The following is a 22,311-nucleotide window of genomic DNA, read 5'->3' as shown; positions in this document are numbered from 1 at the left end:
TGTTGATAGCTCCCGATAAAATGTTGATCGCTCGAGATAAGATGTTGATCTCTCGGGATATGATGATGTGCGCACGAGATAAGATATTGATCGCTCGGGATAAGATGTCGTGCGCAAGTGCTAAGATGTTGATCGCTCAAGATTTCGTGCGCACGAGATAAGATGTTGATCGCTCAGGATAAGATTTCGTGCGCACGAGATAAGATGTTGATCGCTCGAGATAAGATGTCGATCGCTTGAGATAAGATGTCGTGCGCACGAGATAAGATGTTGATCGGTCAAGAAAAGATGTCGTGCGTAATAGATAAGAAGTAGTGCACACGAGATATTGTAATCTTTAAAAAATAAATGCATGTCGAAAACATACTACCGTAAATTTATAATTATATTCAGTCTAAAAAATGTTAAAAATATTAAAATTTAAAATACAGGTATTGCTATTTATTTTGCTTCCTTTAAATCACCCTATCTTAACGTTTACTTTAATGTACTGGGTTTTAATTGTTCTTAAGATCTGCTGTTGTAAGGAATATCACGTTATGTTGTAAGGACCAACCTATACCATCTGTCCGTCGGTCTTTGTATGTCCGAGTACCTTGTCTTGACCACAAGGTTGGAAACAATACTTTAGTTTAATTACTTTTTACCTTAAAATGTATAGCGTTAATGCATTAAACGGTCATACTGTCAAAGCTAGGTAGGTACGAAACCATCATAAAATGCTGCACTTTCTTGACCGGGCTAAATGTTATCCCTTACCTAGGCCAAGTTTATGAATATAGTTACCTAACATGTCTTTTCCGTTCATAGGCTATAGAAAATCGGCGTAATCAAGGATCAGATTTCAAGAAAAGTTGCACTTTCTTGATCGGGTCTTAAATAGCTTTTGCCCTAGCACAAATCCATAACATTGGTTACCTCTCTGACCGGTTCGTCCACAAGTTATCGGAACTTTGCACGATCAAGGTACGAGAGGTTGTATGAATGTTTGTAATGCAAGCCGCATAACTTTGTTATACTGATTGGAACCATGTGCAAGATACATCAATAGAAAGGTATTAGTCCACGGCCATTTGTAATCCCGCTCGAAAGTAGATGAGAAATATAGCCACATATACCAAATTATTTCTTGGTCTACGACGAAAACAATATGTATGTATCTCTTCTGGCGACCGCAACTGGATCCGGAAATGACGTCATCAATATGGAGACCGATTACGGAAATAATACTGCTGAATAATGTCTAAACAATGAGTAAAATTGCTTATAATATCGGATATCGTGTCACTAAACAAGCAAATGGGACATTTAAAATATCTATATTTACACTTTCTTAGGAAAAAATGTATTTCATTTATTTTAACTGTTTAATTTGTACCCCACCCACTTAATTTTAAACTCATTTTTACACGTCACTTCTACTCCTTGATATTAATTATTTTCGACTATTCTTATGGTGTTGAATTTGAAATAAGACTATTTCCAAAAGTTACGAGAAATATAACATACAATAAGAGAATATGTGTTACCAATATCTGCTTTTAATACGTACCTAGACGGAAAAATAATTGACAAAAATGCAGTACAAATCAATGTCTGCACAAGTAGTTACATATGCTCTTACAAGATTATGTGCATATTTATTACATGTATTTTTTTTGCTATATCATTTTGATTAAATTTAAGCATGATCAAGACGATTATGCAAGTAGAAGTTTGACAGATATATTTTTTAATTAATGCAAGTGTTAAATTCATGATAGTCTTCTTAATTACTCAGAATTACTGGTTAATTATATTCATTCAAATTTGACATCAACACTGAAAGTGTTTTACTTAATTCGTTTTCAGCCCCGCGATAACAAAGGTATCTACAAACAGTGTCATTTATTACCCCTGCATTTAAAACGTTCTTAGTTTAATATGGGCCTTCCGTAAGCTAATTGCAGGAAGGGCATGATCATCTTTCATCATTCTTTCTCTACAACTGAAAATATTTCTCAACAGATCCGATTTGTGATATACTCTGATTCATGTTAACGCAACGCATCTTTAAACACTGCAGCAATGCATGTATAGGTTAGGACATGATAAATACATAAACAAAGTAAAGCCTATAGACAGAAACTGGCAACAATGCTCACACTCTATATCCCCACCATATTCCAATGTTAAAAAACAGTATAAATAAAATAAAATCACGCAACCTAAACTAAGAGCACGCTATTACTAAAATTAAACCTCCGCGAAAATAACCCGCTACACAGTACGTGAAACACGAAAATGATCGGGTAAATATCTATGAGAAAATCCTCTGGTTCTTCAGTATTATGGAATTCATTAAATGTTATCATAATAGAATTCCGATTAAGCTGGTGCGAAAGGGTGTGAGGGGTTTTCACCTAACTAAACCTCTCATGAACAAACTAAGTCAAACCAAGTCTTCTATTATTTTGATTACCTGAGTTCTATACTTTCAAGGAATCTAAAACTTTTAACAAACCATTTGCACATGTTCCCCATGCTATTGCAGAAAGTAGAACAACATCAACACAATATTAAGGATCCAACGAATCAGGAAAGTAGAAAAATATCAAATCAATTCAGTACCAGTGGCCTTTAGGAACCACCAATAATGGCGTCGCCCACCTCTTTCGTTAGACATGATCAAGAAGGAAAGTATAGTATGCAGCTGACAAAGGACTGAACACAAAATATGCACAGTATCTCCAAATTAGAGGGTCAGAACCGCGTATGATAAAACATTTCATGATTTTACCAAATACATTTGGGAAAATTTCCATTGAATTTGATATATGACTACTGTTTTGAAAAAAAAACTTAGTAACAGCAGTGTTTTTAAATTGCCATTAAACTTAGAATACACAAGTCTGAATTACGAAAGTGACATTTAGTAGATTATTCTCGCAGTTGATAATAGCAGTATGCCTGCAAAAGGACATATTGATAACGTTCATTGAATTCTTGAAGGTCATTCTTGCAAATATATGACGATTATATAAAGGTAAAGGAAAGGACATTTATTAAACGTCGCATATAAACGACAGACAACATGATCTACAGCTATTGTGACAAACCACGTATCTAGCAACAGATACTTACCTGGGCTGATATATTACTAAAGAATGTATGGGAAATATCCCCATATCCCATCTAAATAGAAAAAAAAAACACTTGAGTAAATAAACTTGAAAGTGTAAATTAATTTTAAAGTAGAAATATTTCAAGTATTATAAATTTTCTTATGTGAAACGTAAATGTAAATATACTGTAGGCGTTAAACGACGATGACATCATAGACCACTTAGTATACTGGACTAAAGCATTCATAGAAAAATCTTCTGATGATTCTTTTCGTAGATGTCTTTAACTCAGGTTTACGGGGAAGTATGTATTAATTGATTGCATTTATCGATTTTAATTCAAAATTAGCAAAAAAAAATAGCTTACGTTCTTAAGCTGTTAATGCATTAGAAACAGCGTTCTTAAAGTACCATGTAACAGATTTTTTTCTATTGCTTTTGAGTTCTTCCCACAGTGTCGGGGCAGTTTTAAGCTGATCTGACACACTCATACAGATAAAAAGGGTATATAAATACATATAATTATGCTATTTGACTATGGAAGTGATAGGTTATCAGACTATTTCTATTTTTAATAGAACATACTGCGCCATTAAACAGGAATTTGCTCACTTAATATTGTTATATAGTAATTTTCTGATATTTATGAATACTTTTATTCATTTTCCGCGTAATGAATTCCATCTTTTTTCATAAAAGTGTTGTATCTGCTGAAATGAACAATATCTTCACTAAATATATCAATTTTACAATCATAACATAGTATTCAAAGACGTTGTCACCTGTAATTATTCAGCAGCCTTAGTTTATTTTCTCTTTAGCCGCCATATTTATGACGTCATAACTTTTTCCAGTCGCGTGTTTGGAAAGAGATACATGGGAAATTACGATAACTCACTTCAATCTACAATGTGGTCATAGCTGTCAAGGCTCCACAAAGGCCACGAGTGTGATCGGGGTTCGAAGGGAAGGTTGTCCCTCGTGGGGGTCTGGAGGGCGATGATCCCTAAAAGCCGGAAACGCCCACACATGGAAAATTTAGATTTTTAACACAAAATAGATCTGGTTTTGAATAGTCTCCCTTCATGTATACTTTTTGTGACGTTAATTCATGCGGTAGAAATAACACGTTGCACCGGTGAATGTAAAAGCTGTATTATACAGTATGAAAACACCGTGTCAACGTCGCCTCGCATGGTTGATTCAATAATTTTCTACGAAAATTAATTGATTGCTTTATTTCTTTAAAATGCGTGTGACCTTGAATAGTAGGCGTGTGAGCGTGATCTAGGGCCGAAATGTGTGTGACACAATGCGTGTGTCTTGACAGGTATGTGTGGTATAAGTCTATTTTCTAATTACATGACGTTGTTTATTTCATATCATATTTGTTTACTTCCTGATGAAGACTTATTAAAATAGTCGAAACGTTGAATGAAAATGGAGTTAGCCTTGTAATTCTCCTGTTCTCTAATTACTGTTAGGAATTCTTTCGTAGTACTTGTATTATGTATATATATAATGTGTATATCGGTATATTTTCAAAACTTGGTCAATTATCTGATTCATTTACTCTACTTTTTGGTTCAGATTAGTTTTAGTATTCATGACCATTCCACCATAGTCGCTAAAGTCATGTAGTGTTAATGCTGTTGATGTGATGTGTAATCAGCTAATTTTTCATCATTCGAAGAAACGTCATTGGTCTGGATTTGTTGTTTCGTGGATATCGCTTGTGGGATTTCCTACGGAAGTCTTTTCTCTTTATGCTATATGACCGAAAACGCAGTCCCAGACCTAGTATTTCTGACATAAGATTTTCCCATTCCTGGGAATGATTAGTGCTTATAAAAGAACATTTTTATGACAACTATGACTTTTGTCAATCGTTCTGGCATACACTACGTAATAAAATGCTAGAAGCATGAAGAAACTAATGTAAACCTATCAGTTCAACTGAGAAAATAAATACAAATAGGGATTTTCATTTTAATTATTATATGAGCCGTGCCATGAGAAAACCAACATAGTGGCTTTGCGACCAACATAGATCTAGACCAGCCTGCACATCCGCGCAGTCTGGTCAGTATCCATGCTGTTCACTAATGATTTCTCTAGTTTCAATAGCTTTGAAAAGTGAACATCTTGGATTCTGACCAGACTGCGCGGATGCCTGGACCGGGATTCGAACCCCGGACCTCTGGATTGACAGTCAAGCGTGTTACCACTAGACTACCGGCCTACCTTTTTATTTTAAGTTAATATTATTATTCAGTTAATCGTTTCCGTTTCCTGAACTGCGCAAAGATTTTCTGGTAACTTACTGTCCCAATCAAACAGAGTGCGAACGTGTTTGGGTACGTTGAAATTTTAAGCGAGAGCAAAAGATAAGTTTGTTTGTTTGTTTTGGGTTTAACGCCGTTTTCCAACAGTATTTCAGTCATGTAACGGCGAGCAGTTAACCTAACCAGTGTTCCTGGATTCTGTACCACAAATTGGCCGGTATAGGTGAAAGTGAAAGTAGGTAGTACACATTTTACCTTTTTATCTCAAGTTTGCTAATCTAAAGAATAAAGTCGTCCGTACATCGTGTGACAACTACATTGGAATGTATAAAGTCGTCCGTACATCGTGTGACAACTACATTGGAATGTATGTTACAAGTTATAACAACGCGCGATAAAGCGTGTAAAAATTATTGAATGCATAAATCGTTGTGTTTGTAAACAACACATAGACACGCCATCTGCAGTCATGAAATATTACCGTTAACTGACACATAGGGATTATAATGTAGTAAAGAAATGCTGCAAACAAGCTATAATTTATTTATAACAAAATAAATTACAAAAATGTGACACTCATTTGTGGATTATATCAAGAAAACGCATTCACGAAGTGTAAGTACGTTGTTTTGATTACATAACATAACTGTACGCATAAAATATGGTTTGTTGAGGCAGATAAAGTGTGAATATGCTGTAGGAATAACAAGCAAATAATTTGCATTTCAACACGTATGGTATGTAGTCTTATTACATTCTTGACTATGCTTTCTGTATAACATTTGTATCATTTTATTTTGTTTTTTGTCAGTAATGTTCATTGTATTATTGTTTTATGTGACTGATGCCTCTATGAGGCCCAGCTTATTCAATAAACTGTAAACTGTAAACATATCTTATAATATCGTTTACCGTTTGAAATGCTGATGCAGAATTAATATATATATATATATATATATATATATATATATATATATATATATATATATATATATATATATATATAATAGAAAATATTAAAAGTTACTCCTGGACAAGTATATAATAAATAAAAAAGAAAAACATCCAATGGGTTTCCTTTATCTGTATTTCTGTCTACCTACCGGTTTCATATCATAATCATCAGGTCTATATATATATAGCGGGAAAAAAGATTGAAGGAACTGCATTTTTTGATATTACATAGTTTATTCAGTAAAATTACAAGTTAAAAATCACAACCGGTTTCACCATTAAAAAGGATTTTCAGGAGCATATTCATGACGTCGTCGTCAGGCAGCGACGTTATCAATAATGACGTCGCTTATGTAAATGATAAAAATTGTTAAACTGTCGTTTGCATCATTCAAAAAATATTAAGTATGAAATAATGCATAATTTCCGTAATTTTAAAGATTCTGCAAATATTTATTTAAGTAGTATTTATTATTTCGCATTCAGAGACGGTTTAAATTGATTGATGAAATATGTTTCTTTCATCTTCCGAAGGGCATTATTATTTTCTTTCGGCTTATAAAATGGGAATATTTTGAAATTCGGTGTACAGTTTTTTTTTGCATAGTTTGCTATATGTCTACTTACTGGAAGTATTGCCGCGTCTACTTGTCTTATATGTTGATTATGTTACTTTGTTTCTTAGATTGATGGTTTCTCCTATATAATCTTCTTTACAACCAGAGCAGCATAAAACATGTATCACATTTTTAATTTCGCTGGTTGCTGAAAATTTATTTTGAAATATTTACCGTTTCTCAATGTATATTATGTGTTTCCTTCTAGAAGATGAGGACATAATCCACAGTTTCCTCTGCCACATTTCGTAATTCTGTATTCTTGTTTTTCGTCATCAAATTTAGCGCGTGTTAATAATTTCTTAAGATTAGCTGGTTGTCTTTTACTCTTTATCAAATTGTGTTTGTCTATAATTTCTCTAATTTTCTCATCCGCTTTTAATATCGGTATATTATTTTTGATGATGCTACAAAAACTCTGCATTTTTTCGGATTGTGTGTCGATACGAATGGAATTGTTGGAGAATTATCTTTTTTTTTTAATTGTCTTAATTCATTTTTCCAGATTCTTAGCGCCATTCTAATGCCATTTTCAACAAGTGGCAAAGGGTATCTGCGAGCTAAAAGATATCTTCTTAGTTCTGAAAGTCGATAATCACGTTGGTATGTATTTGAAACTATAGTACATATCCTTGCAAGACAAAACGGAATATTTTCTTTTGTGTGTTTCGGATGACAAGAATTAAATAAGAGGTATTGTTTGCTGTCTTTTGGTTTATAGTAAACATCTGTTTCTAAGTAAGTGCCTGATTTTATTACAAGAACATCCAAGAAGGGTAATTCAGTGCTGCTTTTCTCCATCGTAAATTTCAGATTTTCATTGTGACTGTTCAACACTCTTTCTAGAATTTCTAGGTCTTTAGTAGAACGTGTCCATAAAATGAAAATGTCATCCAAAAATTGTTTCCAGTGATTTTTGATATAGTCTTTGAATTCCTCACCAAATTCAGAAAAAATGTCATTATATAATTTGTTTTCAAGATAGCCAATAACTAGTGTAGCATAGACTGCTGCAAATTTTGTCCCCATGGTCGTACCTTTTATTTGCCTATAGTATTTTCCGTTAAAGTAGAATGAATTATTCATAAGTATTAATTTTGCTGCTTCCGTGATTAATTCCTTATCAAATCGTTTAGGTATTTCTTCTGGATATAGATTTAACCAGTATTGTAATGCCTCAAGTCCCAACACATGCGGTATATTAGAATACAGAGGTTCAACATTAAAAGACACTAGAATTGTTCTTGCTGTAATCCTTTCTGGAAGAAAATTTGTACTATCGCGTAATTAGCTAGGAACATCATGATTTTGTAAGTGGCCTTAGTAAAATATCTAAAACATTACCGAGTCTGTGTGTTTGGCACGCTGGACCAGCAACAATTGGTTTTAATTTCAAGTCTGTAAAATTTGTGACTTCAGCATGTTCTGTTGCGGTTTTTTTTTACATAACTCACTTATTTGTTTGCTTTTATGGACCTTTGGTAGATGATAAAGATTACTTGTGTTTACTTCAAAGGTTTGGAGATAATCTATTTCCTTATCTGTAAGGCAGTATTGAAACTCAACGATCAGTTTGTTGTATTTCTTTCTGTCAGATTTTGAAGGGTCACATTTAAGTTTCTCATAAAATGCAGGGTCATCTAGTATTTGGTTATAATGTTCTTTGTCCATTATTACAGAAGCACCTTCTTTGTCAGCCTCCTTTATTATAATGGTATCATCATTTATTAGATTCTTAAGAGCATTTTTCTCAAGATTTGATATATTAGATTTAGCATTTTGTTGATTACGGGATCTTGGAAATTTATCAAGACTTTCTACAAAAGTATGTTATTAGTATGCTTTTTCTGCCGGTTGGCGACCGTAAAATGTTTCCTCTATTGTTATATATATTAAACGTTGAACACTGTTTAATCATCCATTATTTTCTTGAAATTGTTGTATTACTGTTGATCTTGCTGTACACTCGAATCAGTGGTGTGTGATTAGGCTTCATTACGTTGTGATTTAATGCGCGACGTAAAATAATTCCATATTTTCATGCTTGTTTTTATTGTTTCTGTTGTGGTAAGTGAGAAATAGAATCCATCTTTGGTGTTCGGTGAAGATCGCAAATCCAAACCCTCGGGCGCACCGCTCAAGTCTTAAACTTGGCACAGTCTCGTTTAAGACTTGAGCGGTGCGCCCGCGGGTTGGGATTTCACAATCTTCACCGAAGACCAATGACAGAGTCTCTATATGTGACGCATTTGACTCTTGTAAAATATTTATAGCTAAATGATTTATATCAGTTATCTTTTTGTTAAAGGTGTTCTGTTTCAGCAGATTGCTTTCATATAAATGTTATTTTGATTTTATTAATTTTAAGAAAAAATTAAGCGCTTTGGCACGTTTCTTCTCATGTTTTTATTAGTTCATCTGAGCACAAAGTGCTCTGGGTAAACTTTTGTGATTGCTCACCGCCCGGCATCCGTCTGATGTCTGTCAATACTATCCTTTAAACAATATCTTCTCTTATACCACCACGTCAATTTTAATGAAACTTCACAGGGATGTTTCTTGGATGGTGTTCTTTAAAAAATGTTCAAAGAATTGAATTCCATATAGAGAGGAAACTAATTAAAAATTTTCCTGTTTGAAACCACAGGTTATAGGACTTTTATTGATATGAAGCATCGTCTAGTGGATATAGGGGTCATACTGTTTCTATAGACATTTCGACCAAAAACACAGGACCTAGGGCTTTGATATTTGGTATGTCGCATCATCGTGTTGTTCTCTACCATGATTGTTCAAATTATCGCCCTAGGATTAAATATGGCTCCGCCCTGGCGGTCACATGCTTTAGAGTGCACCATAAACTGGTTTAAGCTCCACAGTGATGGTATTACCACTGGCCGTTCCAAGGCAGTGCCCCAGTGTGTTCCTTTATTTGATTGTTTTGTCCTTGTGTGTTTGCTTTGTATGTGTGGGTGTGGTGTGCGTGTGTGTTGATCGTGTGTGCGTCCTTTAGCTGGGTTTGTGTTTGGGGAGGCTGCGTTTTTATATACACTTTTATAGAGAAAATACGTAGTAGTTTGTTCAAATCATGACCCATGGGTCATTATAGTACACGCTCGTGTGGTCCCTTGTTTTACAAAAACACTTGTTTCGAAGCAATGGCAATGAGACTTGGACCACAAGTACACTATTTGATTTAGATTTCAATACTCATCTTGAATAGTCTTATTCGTGACGTACTGACCTACTTTCTTGTTGTTGTTTTTAAGCTACAGCAAAGAGATTTATATCACTTGTATAATTTTTTATCAGTTATCTTGAAAATCTTTTACCATGACCTACACACCAAGTCTTTTTCGTTTCTCAAGCTTTAGCAAAGAAATTTGTTGAAGCAAGCAACTAAACTCAAGTGAGTGATATAGGGCCAATAGGGTCATCAAGACCCTCTTGTCTTTAAATTCGCAAATACTGCTTGGTGAAGGTAACTTTTGTGGCACTTACAATTATGATTAACTTTTTTAATCTAGAAACCTTTTCAAAATTTAATATGCTCGTACAAAATATGTACCAGTATATAACAGCGAGCTCGAAAAATTTTAAATGTCCGCTCGTCAAGAGAATGTTAATGAATCGAGAGTATATAACTTCCAACACAACAAGTAAATGATTTCGTGTGAATAGTTCACTCTTCAGTTTTATTGCATCATTTCGAACATCAGTTTAGTAAACGCGTTATGTAATGAATGGTTTCGATTTCTTACGATAGTAGTAAACAGTTTCCCTTACTACGAAATTCGAAGTGGAATAATAGCTTTTATTTTAGTAGACTTGAGCTGGATTTTAGGCTTTGACTTAATTATATTGCTACAAAATACTGGATTGAAACGCATCTGATGACTTTTCCGTGATTGCTTTGCTTGAATGTTTTAAATGACAATATCTTGCTGTAGTTTTTTCACTCAATTTAATCTGCATTAGCATTGGTAGGTTTCAATATCTAGTATTGATCTGATGCACATCATGGTAATTTCGTAAACGAAGCCAGTGCAATGTGTCCAAGTATAATAACAAAAAGGTCGTGTGCTTTTCCAGGGTATTGTTTTATGAAGTATGGTCAAAATTGTACCGGCAATTGTCTTTGCTTTCACGATATAACATGCAGAAATACTGATGGAATCTGTGACATTGATATTGTGAAAAAAGTAGGCAAGGTCCTACATACTAACACAGTTTGTTCTATTCATTACTCGTATTGCTTACAGAAAAACCACAAGATTACCTTCTGGAACCACATTAGATTGTGAAATTGAAAAGTCGCGTTCGTGAAAATAATTTGAACAGATATAATCCATTACATGTTTCTATTCAAATTTTCTAAAATGTGTGCATTGAATGTGATTGTTACAAAGCTGTATAAAGAATCTTTAATCTTTATAAAAGTCAAAATCAATAAAAAAAACAACATTGTATATGCGATAGAGGCTGTATTTTTCAATTGATCTTCATGAAGTTTGGTCAGAATGATTGCCTAGATGACATCAAGGTCAAGTTTGAAAATGGGTTATCTGGGTTTAAACGCTAGGTCACTAGGTCAGATCAAAGAAAAACCTTGTGTATGCAATAAGGGCTGCATTTTACACCGGATTTTCATAAAATTTAATCGGAATGTTTGTCTGGATGAAATTTAGGTCGAGTTTGAATATGGGTCATCTAGGATCAAAAGTCATCCGGTCAAATTAAAGAAAATCCCTGTGTACGCAATAGGGGCTGCTTTTTACACTGGATATTCATAGAATTTAGTCATAATGATTGTCATGATGAAATCTAGGTCAAATTCGAATGTAGGTCATCTATGGTCAAAAACTAGGTCACTAGGTCAGATCAAAGAAAAACCTTGTGTTTACAATAGGGGCTACATTTCGCGCGACAAAACATTTTCAGGAAATTAATAAGAATATGTAGAAACAAATATTTATCGCTGCAATATTTTCAGAAAAAAAATGCACACATTTCCTGGAAAGTTTACGAGTTATCGTGATAGCTACCTAGCTGTCTCGTGCCTGAAATATGCCACCATATATTTCACATTTCCAGTCCATTTGAATCAAGGTACACAGCGGCGTCGTTCTGTCCATTCATCTCTATTTTGCTTGCAAAAGCATAGTCATGGATTCACTTCAAACTTGGATAGGTAGAGTGCAGAGACGAAGGGTCAATCTAATCAGTTTACCTTAAGGGTACAGGCCTATTCCAGGAAGTACATTGCAAAACACCCAATATTAAATAGGTGTTTGCTTGTCTTGAGAGAATCTGAAAAAAAAAGGTTGTTTTTTAACTTTGAATATAGTTAGGTGGCTACAAGCAAACGTGTTCTAGATTATATCTTGTTGCATTTTTCTTGTGCACGCAAACATCTATATTTCGAATGGCAATGTTAATTGATATTAACATATTGAACGTTTTTATTTGTTCTAGACAAGTGTAGAAAATGCACTGTAAGACAGGAAACTTTGGTAATCACGAGTTGTTTTGTATAATATTATTTAATATGACTGCGTCATTATGAGTTTTGGCCGTGCCTTTGAAACAGTGAGTAAGTGTACCATTTTGAAGTCAATAGGTTCTTATCTATCATAAGTTCAAATTTCAGCTACCTTGGATAAAAAATAAAAAAGGAGGACGTTCACGGGTACTTTTTTACGCCTCTAGTCATCATCTATTATGCAATATCTTTTTTTTTTGTATTCTATTAGGCACACTTATAAGTCGGTCTAACCACAGTTATATAAATAGTTACGTTTATATAACATGTCCGTCTTAACCTAAATACCTGTGATGTTTCATCCATTTTACGTTTGGAAAAGATTGAACTTCTAGTTATTGGTATTTAGCCATAGCAAAAAATGAAAATGTCTGTCTATTACGGAAATAATTGCCTTTAATGTTATTGATGGCATCCAAACTATTAACGTAATACTGTCATTTTCTGAAGTGTAGAAATAAAGTAATTGTATTTTTTCAGAATGCACGTATAGAACATTTGGACAAAATTGTTCCAGTGAATGTCATTGTTCTGATAATTCGACATGTAAACCTATAAATGGAACCTGTAATAATGGGTATTGTGAAGCCGGCTGGCAAGGTTCTTCATGTAGTGAAGGTAAGATTGATTGTTGTTGAGAGTACATATGTCAAACTTATTTCATTTTACAAATACTGGTGACACTATTTTTTAATTATGCAAAATGTGCAAATATTGGAACACTAATACAATCACACAGTGTTCATTTACATAATACATTTGCAATGTATCCTGTCATTCACTTTTTGTGTAGCAATTGACCAAATGGTTCAGTTTAAATTTTGCAAAACTGAAATGTATCAATAGAATATTTGTGTAAGCGTTTACAATATATCATACCTGCACTTATATTTTTCCTGTACTTATGCCGATTCGCTGATTTGCACATGCATTTATCATTAAATGCATTTTCTGTAGCTTAGTAAGTCGTTATATAAATCGGTATACTCAGATTCATAGAATCGGTAAAACATGTTCAACGTATTTGTTCTCTGACAGTCTAGCATAAAACCGATGTTCTTGTCACTTTAGGGTTATTTTAACATAAGAGAAAACGTGTGTTAACAGCTTGAGATTCTCGCGCTCACGTTTTGTTCAAACACCTTGTAAAATATTCGCGTTCCGTGGCAAGGCGTAAACGTATCACGGCCCTAAAATGGATAATTTAGAAAGAAATGACATCAACGTGAAAATCAACGTAGACATTCCCGCGCATTTCATGAAACTTTAATGACGTTTAGGGACAATATATTTAGTTCATTGGTTTTTACGCGTTTCTTGACAGACTAGAGTTAGCGCATTTTTAAATCATATAGTGACTTTCAGCTTTGATGGTAGAGCAAGACACCTGGTGCGTGTCCTTTCGTACATTATTTCATCACTGGTTGGCATTTGGGTAGAACTACAAGCTGGATGGCTTCCTCACATGAAGAATTCAATGCCCTGAGTAAGGTTTGATCTCAAAGCGGTGAGGGGCAAATCATTTGAAGTCTTAACCTCTCGGCCACGGAGGCTTAATGAGTTTTTAATAATCACTTTTACTACATAGCTTAATTGTGGATGCAGATCTACATACATGGGTCAGTTTTACGTTTAATAGGATGCATTCTAATCTACATATATTGATCAGTATTACATAGAGCAAGGTTAAACATTTAATTAGGATTTTCTACATTTCATGTTAAAATCTAAAGATATGTTATCTTATTATGAGATGCGCAAAGTATATAATAATTGTTTTTTAGAGTGCGAGTATAGAACATTTGGTCCAAATTGTTCTGAAGAATGTCATTGTTTCGACAATTCGACATGTCATCCTGTAAGTGGAGCCTGTCATATTGGATATTGTGAAGCCGGCTGGCAAGGTCCTGCTTGTAATAAAGGTAACAAGATAAGAAGTTTACCAGCCTTTGTCAAACTATGATCAAAAGTCGTGTGTTTCCATATCGTCATTAACGTCTTATAAAGCATGTGTTTGAAGTGCTTTATAAATACCGGACTTAAAAATGACATTACACAAATATTAATAATTAGCTTCAAAATAACTGATGCATTTACATTAATCTTGCTGATAGAAGGAGAAAATGTAAAAATAAACACGAATGGTACGTTGAAATACACTATAATATAGTGCTGCAAATCAGCGCAGATTACAAGCATTTACATAAGTACAATGTGACTGGTCTATGTCTGCCGGTAACAAATTTCATACATCTAAATGTTTACCGGGTCTACTAATGTTATATCTGTGTAGTGTGTTGCCATTGCCATTTATGTCGTTATTATGAATTGGTATATTGCGTATAATAGGGACTTCATAAAACAAACGTGTCGCTATTCTTGCATAAAACAATGTATCACAAAGACCACATGTATTGTTTTCATATGTGGTGTACAATTTTTAATTCTCATTCAGTTTTACTTTGAAATGGTAAACATGTTTTAGATATTTATAAGCGGGGCCCACAATTAAAAACACTACAAAAAGCATTTATATTCCCCCTTTTTAACGAATCTTGCTCATTTCTCGTTATTACAAACATGGCATTATCCATTATTTTGCATATCATTTAAACATTCAGTTGATAGGAACACAATTCAAGAATAATAATTTAACATTCGAGTTGTTTTGAGTACGAACATTTATTTAGTGTACGGATGAGTACGACAAGCTTTCAAGGTTTATATGAATTATGTGAGTCTTTCCAATTCCTAAAAAAGAACAATGACCCAAGTAACACGCATTTCAATTTATTCACGGTTATCGACAAAACCGAAACGACGAGTTCAAAAGAGAGTAAACATAGGGTAAAACCAGTAAGCACATTGTTAACTCTGTAGTGGACAGGGCAGTGCGTTCGTTGTTGGTAGCTGCTACAGCAAAACATACCATGGAATATATTGCATCTTTTTTACTACAAAGAGATGTTATAATGGAAGAAACAAGAGTTTCGCCTTTATAAATATACGTCTCTAGCAAAGCATTTCAAAAGTAAAAACCATGTATTAACAGCACTTGAATTGCCGTGTTTGTTCACGATTTTCTCCCGTTAATACATAAGCGGATCAAGTGAAAAATGTAGTTTTATGCAAGAAAACTATGTTATAAATTTTTGCTTGTCTAAAATGATATAAACAAGGTGAACATTAAAAAATGCTGTTAATGTTAAAAACAACTTTTTTTCTGGTCGCAGTTTTCAACGCATCTGTCAAATATTTTCATGGTCATACAAATGTCTTATTACCTCTGGGAGTGTGACGTAGTAACTCTGCACACCTATTTGATTTATTTTGATAACAATTGTGTCTTCTTTAAGAAATAGGCCAGGTTCTTCTATTACAATTAGCATGGTATCTATCAGTGGTCATCATTGCACTTAGAGAGGATTTGGTCAGTTTAAATCTTCATCAAACTAGTCTTTGAAAAAGATTCAAAAGCGTTCGGAGGTTGTACATTTAAGATAGTTTTCTGGTCTATCATGTTTGCTGTAATCGCAGTTAGGGTAAGGATATGTGCCAATGTCAATGTTGAATCTTTGTGTATAACCCCACAACGAATTGGGCGGGGGTATATAGGAGTGAGCTTGGTCGGCCGGTCGGTCGGTCAGTCTGTCGGTCCGTTGGTTTTCATGGTTTCCGGATGATAACTCATGAAAGGCTTGACCTATTTAAATAATTTTTGGTACACAGGTGTAACATCATAATACAGGTTAAGTTCGACTTTTGGGTCAGTAGGTCACAGTGACCCTGAACAGTTAAACGATTTCCGGATGATAACTTGAGAACGCTTGGGCCTTAGATGATAAATTTTGATACACAGGTGTAACATCATAAAATACAGGTCAGGTTTGTCTTTGAGGTCTGTAGGTCAAAGGTCAAGGTCGCTGTGAATCGGAGCACTGAAACGGTTTCCGGATGATAACTTAAGAACGCTTGGGTGTAGGATCATAATTTTTGTATACAGGTGTAACATGATAATTTACAGGTCAGGTTCGATCATAAGGTCAGTAGGTCAAAGGTCAAGGTCACAGTGACCCTGAACAATTAAGAGGTTTCCGGATGATTTTTTGAGAACGTTTGGGCCTAGGTTGATAAATTTTGGTACACTGGTGTAAAATCATTTAGTACAGGTCAAGTTCGACTTTGAGGTTAGTAGGTTAAAGGCCAAGGTCACAATAACACAAAACAGTTAAACGGTTTCGGGATGATAACTTGAGAACGCTTACGCCTAGGATCATGAAAATTGATAGGAATGTTGGTTATGATCAGCAGATGAACATAATGATTTTGAGGTATGTAGATCACAGGTCAAGGACTCAGTAACCCGGAAAATTTAAACGTTTTTCGGACAATAACTTCAGAATGCGTGAGACTAAGATCAAAAACTTAATACGAAGGTTGGTGTTGACCAGCAGATGACCCGTATTGATTTCGAGTTCCAAAGGTCAAAGGTCAGGATTGTCAGGATACGATTTATATGACCCAGGGAAGTGCCTACGTCTTCAGTATCATGAACAATGGTTTGGATCCAATTGCTAAGGTGACTATGTCTTAGACTAGCTGACAAACGATGTAGAATGTCCTTTGTTAAAACGTAGAGCTGGTGAGACCAAATATCTCGTATATAGACTTTTCCTCTGGCTACCTTGCCTGATTGATTCGTGTACCAGTGATTCGTAAATGATTTCTATTATGAGCTAGACAATTTCAGGGATCAGGTACTGGGACAAATTATTAGTTGAATCTTCGATGTGTCTTCTTCTACCGCTGGATACCGAATGAGCTCTCTGTCATCCATCTATCTATTTATACATCCGCAGACGTGCTATTTTTAGAACTTGTTTCTGATTGGTCCAACTTTAAACATAGCGTTTTACAACGAGTACTTGCTCTATCAAATATCTGGTTCCCTTTAACTTTTGTATATGACATAATGTGCGAAACTGGGACCCAGTCATCCACATAATGAACCCAAATCAGCCACAAATGACCCAAATTCTATTATTAACAGCAATTCAGCAATAAATATAGCAATGATAGCATAGAAAGGGAGTCAAGCACTATCTGTGCTTAATGTGTTACGTTATCAATGTATCAAACATACAAATTATTCTGATAAGGATGACCCGGAACATTTAAATCTTTTCCGTACAATAACTTGAGAACGCTTGGGCCGAGTATCATGAAACTTTATAAGGAGGTTGATCTCGACCAGAAGATGACCTTTAGTGATTTTGAGGTTAGTAGGTCAAAGGTCAAGTAAGTTATGCTTTGGCATTGGCTTAGTTCTGTGACAAGGCCATATTGTGAGGGTATAATTCGTCACTCCTGTGACAACTCTAGTTTTACATAATACAGTTTCTTCTTTGCAGATACTAAAATCTGATTCTGCTTATCTAAGAATTTGTACTCTCGTCAGTAAAAGCTGGTATATGTTTTATTAGTACTTTCCTTTACGAGATATCTCTGCTATATTGTGTTGTTACTTGTTCACTAGACACATCCTCGTAACTTTATGCTGTGGTGATTTTCTTGTGTTGGGATGTTTCTTTGCTTTTCGTTCTTCAATAGATGCATTACTTAAAGACCACCCTTTAAAACAAGTGATATTACTGTTCGAACATTTTGGAAAGCTCGTATTGTATTTGGACTTTGTGATGTAATATTTGCCTTTCCTTTACGATCATGGAGTCAATGGAGTCAGTGTATCGTTAGAAGAGAGCTCAGCTTAGGCTGATGTTCGAAACGTGAGGGGTGTTCAACATTTCATTACCTCTTATAAACAAATTCAGTCAAACCAAGTATTCTGTTGCATTCTATGCTTACTTCCGAAAGAACCTCTACTGATTTTGTTACTGTCCTGTTTGATGTAGAGTAAGAACATTATTTACCGAAGACTTTTTTGCAGATCAGGCACTGGGTCTTTCTTTGTTTCTTTAGATCAACTCAATCTTTTTTTTTTCAAGGCAAGCAGTTCCAAAGGAAACTTGAATCAAGTTTGGAAACGTATTGCTTTCCTTCAACTTGTTCATCAGACCCTCTATTATTGAGCGATTTAAGACATTTTACTAAGACGGTACGCTATACCGTAGTTCCGTCTATTTGATCCAAATTGATTACAGTAGAATTTGTTTGAGAGACATTTTAAGTAGAAGTGCAATGCCATTTTCTTTAGTGGATGTTAAGAGGTTGCATTTAGGGGACCTGCTCAGCATTTTACAGTGTGTGTTCTAGACAATGTTGCATAGGGACGTTGAAGTCTTTGACCAGACTCTTTTTGCACTATTTCATCGCGATGTTTACCCTTCGTACGTCTAAACATACATAGGAAAAACTTCATTTGATAGATCTGTCACCGGCCATTTTAGCTAACTGGATATTTTCTAACTTTGTGAACAAATGCGCATAAAAAAACAAGTATCTACAACAAAACTGTTCTGACTTAAATTGAACGCTGCGTTGTAAATAGTAAACTGTAAAAGATTATCAAACTGATATGTACAAACAACTGTATATTTGCTTCCAGCCAGAAATATATTGCTGAAACTGAAAGGTCAAGTTAATACACAGATGTCTTCCGTGGCTCATAACTGGACCTCAGAGCGTGCAATCGATGGTCGTGTTGGTCCAGATCCTAATACATGTCACTGCTGCAGTGGAACGAAGAATTCTCAGCTTTCCTGGTGGACGCTTGATTTAAGCAAAAAAATTTCGATCAAATCGGTTATCATTTACAGCAGGGACCAAGGTCTGTAACAAAACATATCATATCTTTTGAATAAACATTATCTCACTGGTTCAGTGCAAGATTGGCTATGCAATAAATACTTTTTTTCATAGGTTTTATTTTTCCTTTACATGATGTACTTGAATTGAATGAGAACATATCATCAATTATCTCTCGCCATCAGTATCATTATCAGTCCATCATCATAATCGTCGTCGTTCATCTTCATCATTATTCACCATTGTCTCCCACTACAATTCATCTCATTCGTTCAGTTTTATTCTTTATCATTTATCATCCAACCAATTCCCACTATTAGACATTTGCGAATTAAGTCTACGTGGACTGTGGACACCTAAGACGATCGATTTTAAAGGGGACCGTCTCGACATGATTTAATTAATTTATGTGCGGTAGGAAAACATTCCTATAATGATAGTAAGGTCTGGCTTATTATGCCACCGCACAGGATAATATTTGGATTTGTCTGCCCGTCCGTCTGTTCGTCAGAGAAATGTATTGTTTCACATATCGCAAAAAGGTATTTGATCTAGCGTCATATCACTTTCCTGAAATGTTCTTCAATATTATACTATATTCACCACATCAAGACGACGTGCAGAACGCCGGTTTTGGATGGCTCGCTTTAAGGTCAAGGTCACACTTAGGGGTCAAGGTCATATGACTTTGTTTCGTGTCCGCTCTGTAACTCTTGAACTGTTTGAAGGATTTTAAAGAAACTTTGCACAAATGTTCACCATATCGAGACGACGTGCAGAACGCATGTTTTGGATGGCTGGCTTCAAGGTCAAAGTCACACTTAGGGGTCAAAGGTCATATGACTTTGTTTCGAGTCCGCTGTTTAACTCTTAAACTGCTTGTAGGATTTTAAAGAAACTTGGCATAAATGTTCACCACATCGAGACGATGTGCGGAGCGTATGTTTCAGATGGCTCGCTTCAAGGTCAAGATTACACTTAGGGGTCAAAAGTCGCATGACTGTTTCGTGTGTATATTGCTTTGCATTGCGGTGCTCTTGTTTTCCAATGGCATCTAGAGTGTTAAGATTTTTTCTATGCTTAAGGTTACTTACCTACCTATTGACCGCAAATGACCAAGTTTCAGACTTTACCGATATTTTATTTAACATTATAACTATTCAGTCACTGTCTTTAGCTCTTCTTTGTTTGGGTTAGTAACCTTCTTTTAGACCCAATTTCAAAGTTAACCTACATTTGACCCGGTTTCCAAAGATTATCATTAAGTAGAAACTAATTCCTGTAGAATGTTAACAGTGTTTTTATTTCTCTCTATGATAAATAACCACGTGACCCAATTTTTTAACCCCAGATAATCCAGTTTCAAGCTAAATTTTATAACGTCAAACATTCTAATCAGGTATCATTAAGATTGAATATTATATCATGACCTGTAGTGTGTTAAAAATATCTTTAACTTCGCCTTGTGACATTAATTTTTGACCCTAGGTAATCCAGTTTTATACTTGCTATAGATTTATAAAGAGACAAATATTCTGCCCCGGTCTATCAAAGATCCAAAAGAAAGAAACAATATAGGAAACAAGTCGATCGTTAATACTGATGGATCTCTCCGAAATTACTGTAGCTTAAAGGGCTTTTCAGTCACGGAGGGTACGTAAGGAGAAATGTGGTCAGCAAGAGTTGTGGTACCCCTCTCACCGGTCTCTTTGAATATGTAAGTATGAAGTTTTCAAAAAAGGGAGATAATTAAAAAATGGGACCGCCTAGATTTATGGTTCATTTTCACTACACTCCTTCTCACTGGCTTCTATCAGTTTGTAAAGTATGAAATCTATCTTGCATAGTATTCGAGTTACGCCCCAGAGAATCTTTTAAAAAAGGGAGATTATTAAAAAAATGAGACCAACTAGAGTTATGGTTCTTTGTCACTACACGTCCTCTCAATGAGGCCTATCATTGTATAAAGTTACGACTTGGTATCTTCATTACTTTTTTAGTTTATCCTCCGGACAAGAAGTGTTATAAAGAAAGATAATTAAAAAGTGGGACTACATAGAGTTATAATTTTTTGTCATGAACTCCCTCTCATTGACCTTTATAAATACGTAAAATATGAAAATACCTTTCAAGTTATGCCCCGGACAAGATGGTCAAAAAAGGGAGATAATTCAAAACTGTGACCATCTAGTGTTATAGTTCCTTGTCACAACACTCCTCGCTGACTTCTATCAGTTTGTAAAGTATCAAGTGTAAATATCTTACATAGTATACGAGTTATGTCCCAGACAAGGTTTGCAAAAAATGGGAGATAATTCAAAAATGGGACCACCTAGAGTTATGATTCCTTGTCACTTCATTTCCTATCAATGAACTCTACCATTAAGTAACAACTTGGTACTTTCAATACTTTTTGAGTTATCCTCTGGACAAGAGGTGTGACGGACGGACGGACGGGCAAGGTGGCGACTATATGCTCCCCCACTTCGGGGAGCGTCAAAATTGGAATCAAGAATATTTACAAAGTTTGTCTTTGATCTAAACCTAGTTGCCTAGTGTTAAAGCCAAGATGTCCCGATTTCAAACTTTGTCGAGAATTTGTTAACAGTGAAATTGTGTACGGCGGATGACGACGGACGACGAACACAGTGCAACTTGGGCACTCAGATGATCTAAAAAGTCGGATGTGCAACTCCTGCTGTTAAATAAAATTCCTATACACTTTCATGACCGTTACGATCGTTCAATACTTTTGGCAATATGTGTAACACAACTGTTCTCTGATGGACAGAAACACGGAAAACAGGCAAATCCAAATTTATATCACCTACCGCATAGTGATGATATAATCACCCAACTTTATTGCCGTTAAAGGATGTTTTTCCTACCACGCATAATATAATCAAATTATGTTGAGATGACCCTCTTGAAAAACCAATCGTTCTAAGTATTTACACTTCACTTCGTCTTGATCATGCTGTTCACGGGGAAGGACCCAGTAAAAATAATAAAAAGTTGTTCGAATATATACTATTGAATTAAGA

At 35.0% G+C, this 22,311-nt stretch overlaps 1 protein-coding gene across 1 annotated transcript in view; it reads left to right on the top strand.

Annotated features, from left to right (window-relative positions):
• Nucleotides 1–22,311, top strand: part of LOC123558226 (protein draper-like) — a gene marked incomplete at its 3' end in the record, with an annotated part of 37,696 nt that overhangs the window by 3,170 nt on the left and 12,215 nt on the right. Inside the window, exons 3-5 of the mRNA XM_053533742.1 lie at nt 12,983–13,120; nt 14,287–14,424; nt 19,068–19,289. Of these exons, the coding sequence (XP_053389717.1) occupies nt 12,983–13,120; nt 14,287–14,424; nt 19,068–19,289 (498 nt within the window). The remainder of the gene's footprint in view (nt 1–12,982; nt 13,121–14,286; nt 14,425–19,067; nt 19,290–22,311) is intronic.

This window comes from Mercenaria mercenaria, unplaced genomic scaffold (assembly GCF_021730395.1).
Source record: "Mercenaria mercenaria strain notata unplaced genomic scaffold, MADL_Memer_1 contig_3044, whole genome shotgun sequence".
Taxonomy (NCBI): Eukaryota; Metazoa; Mollusca; class Bivalvia; order Venerida; family Veneridae; genus Mercenaria; species Mercenaria mercenaria.
Note: the sequence above shows the minus strand (reverse complement) of the source record. Positions and strands in the feature narration are given on the sequence as shown.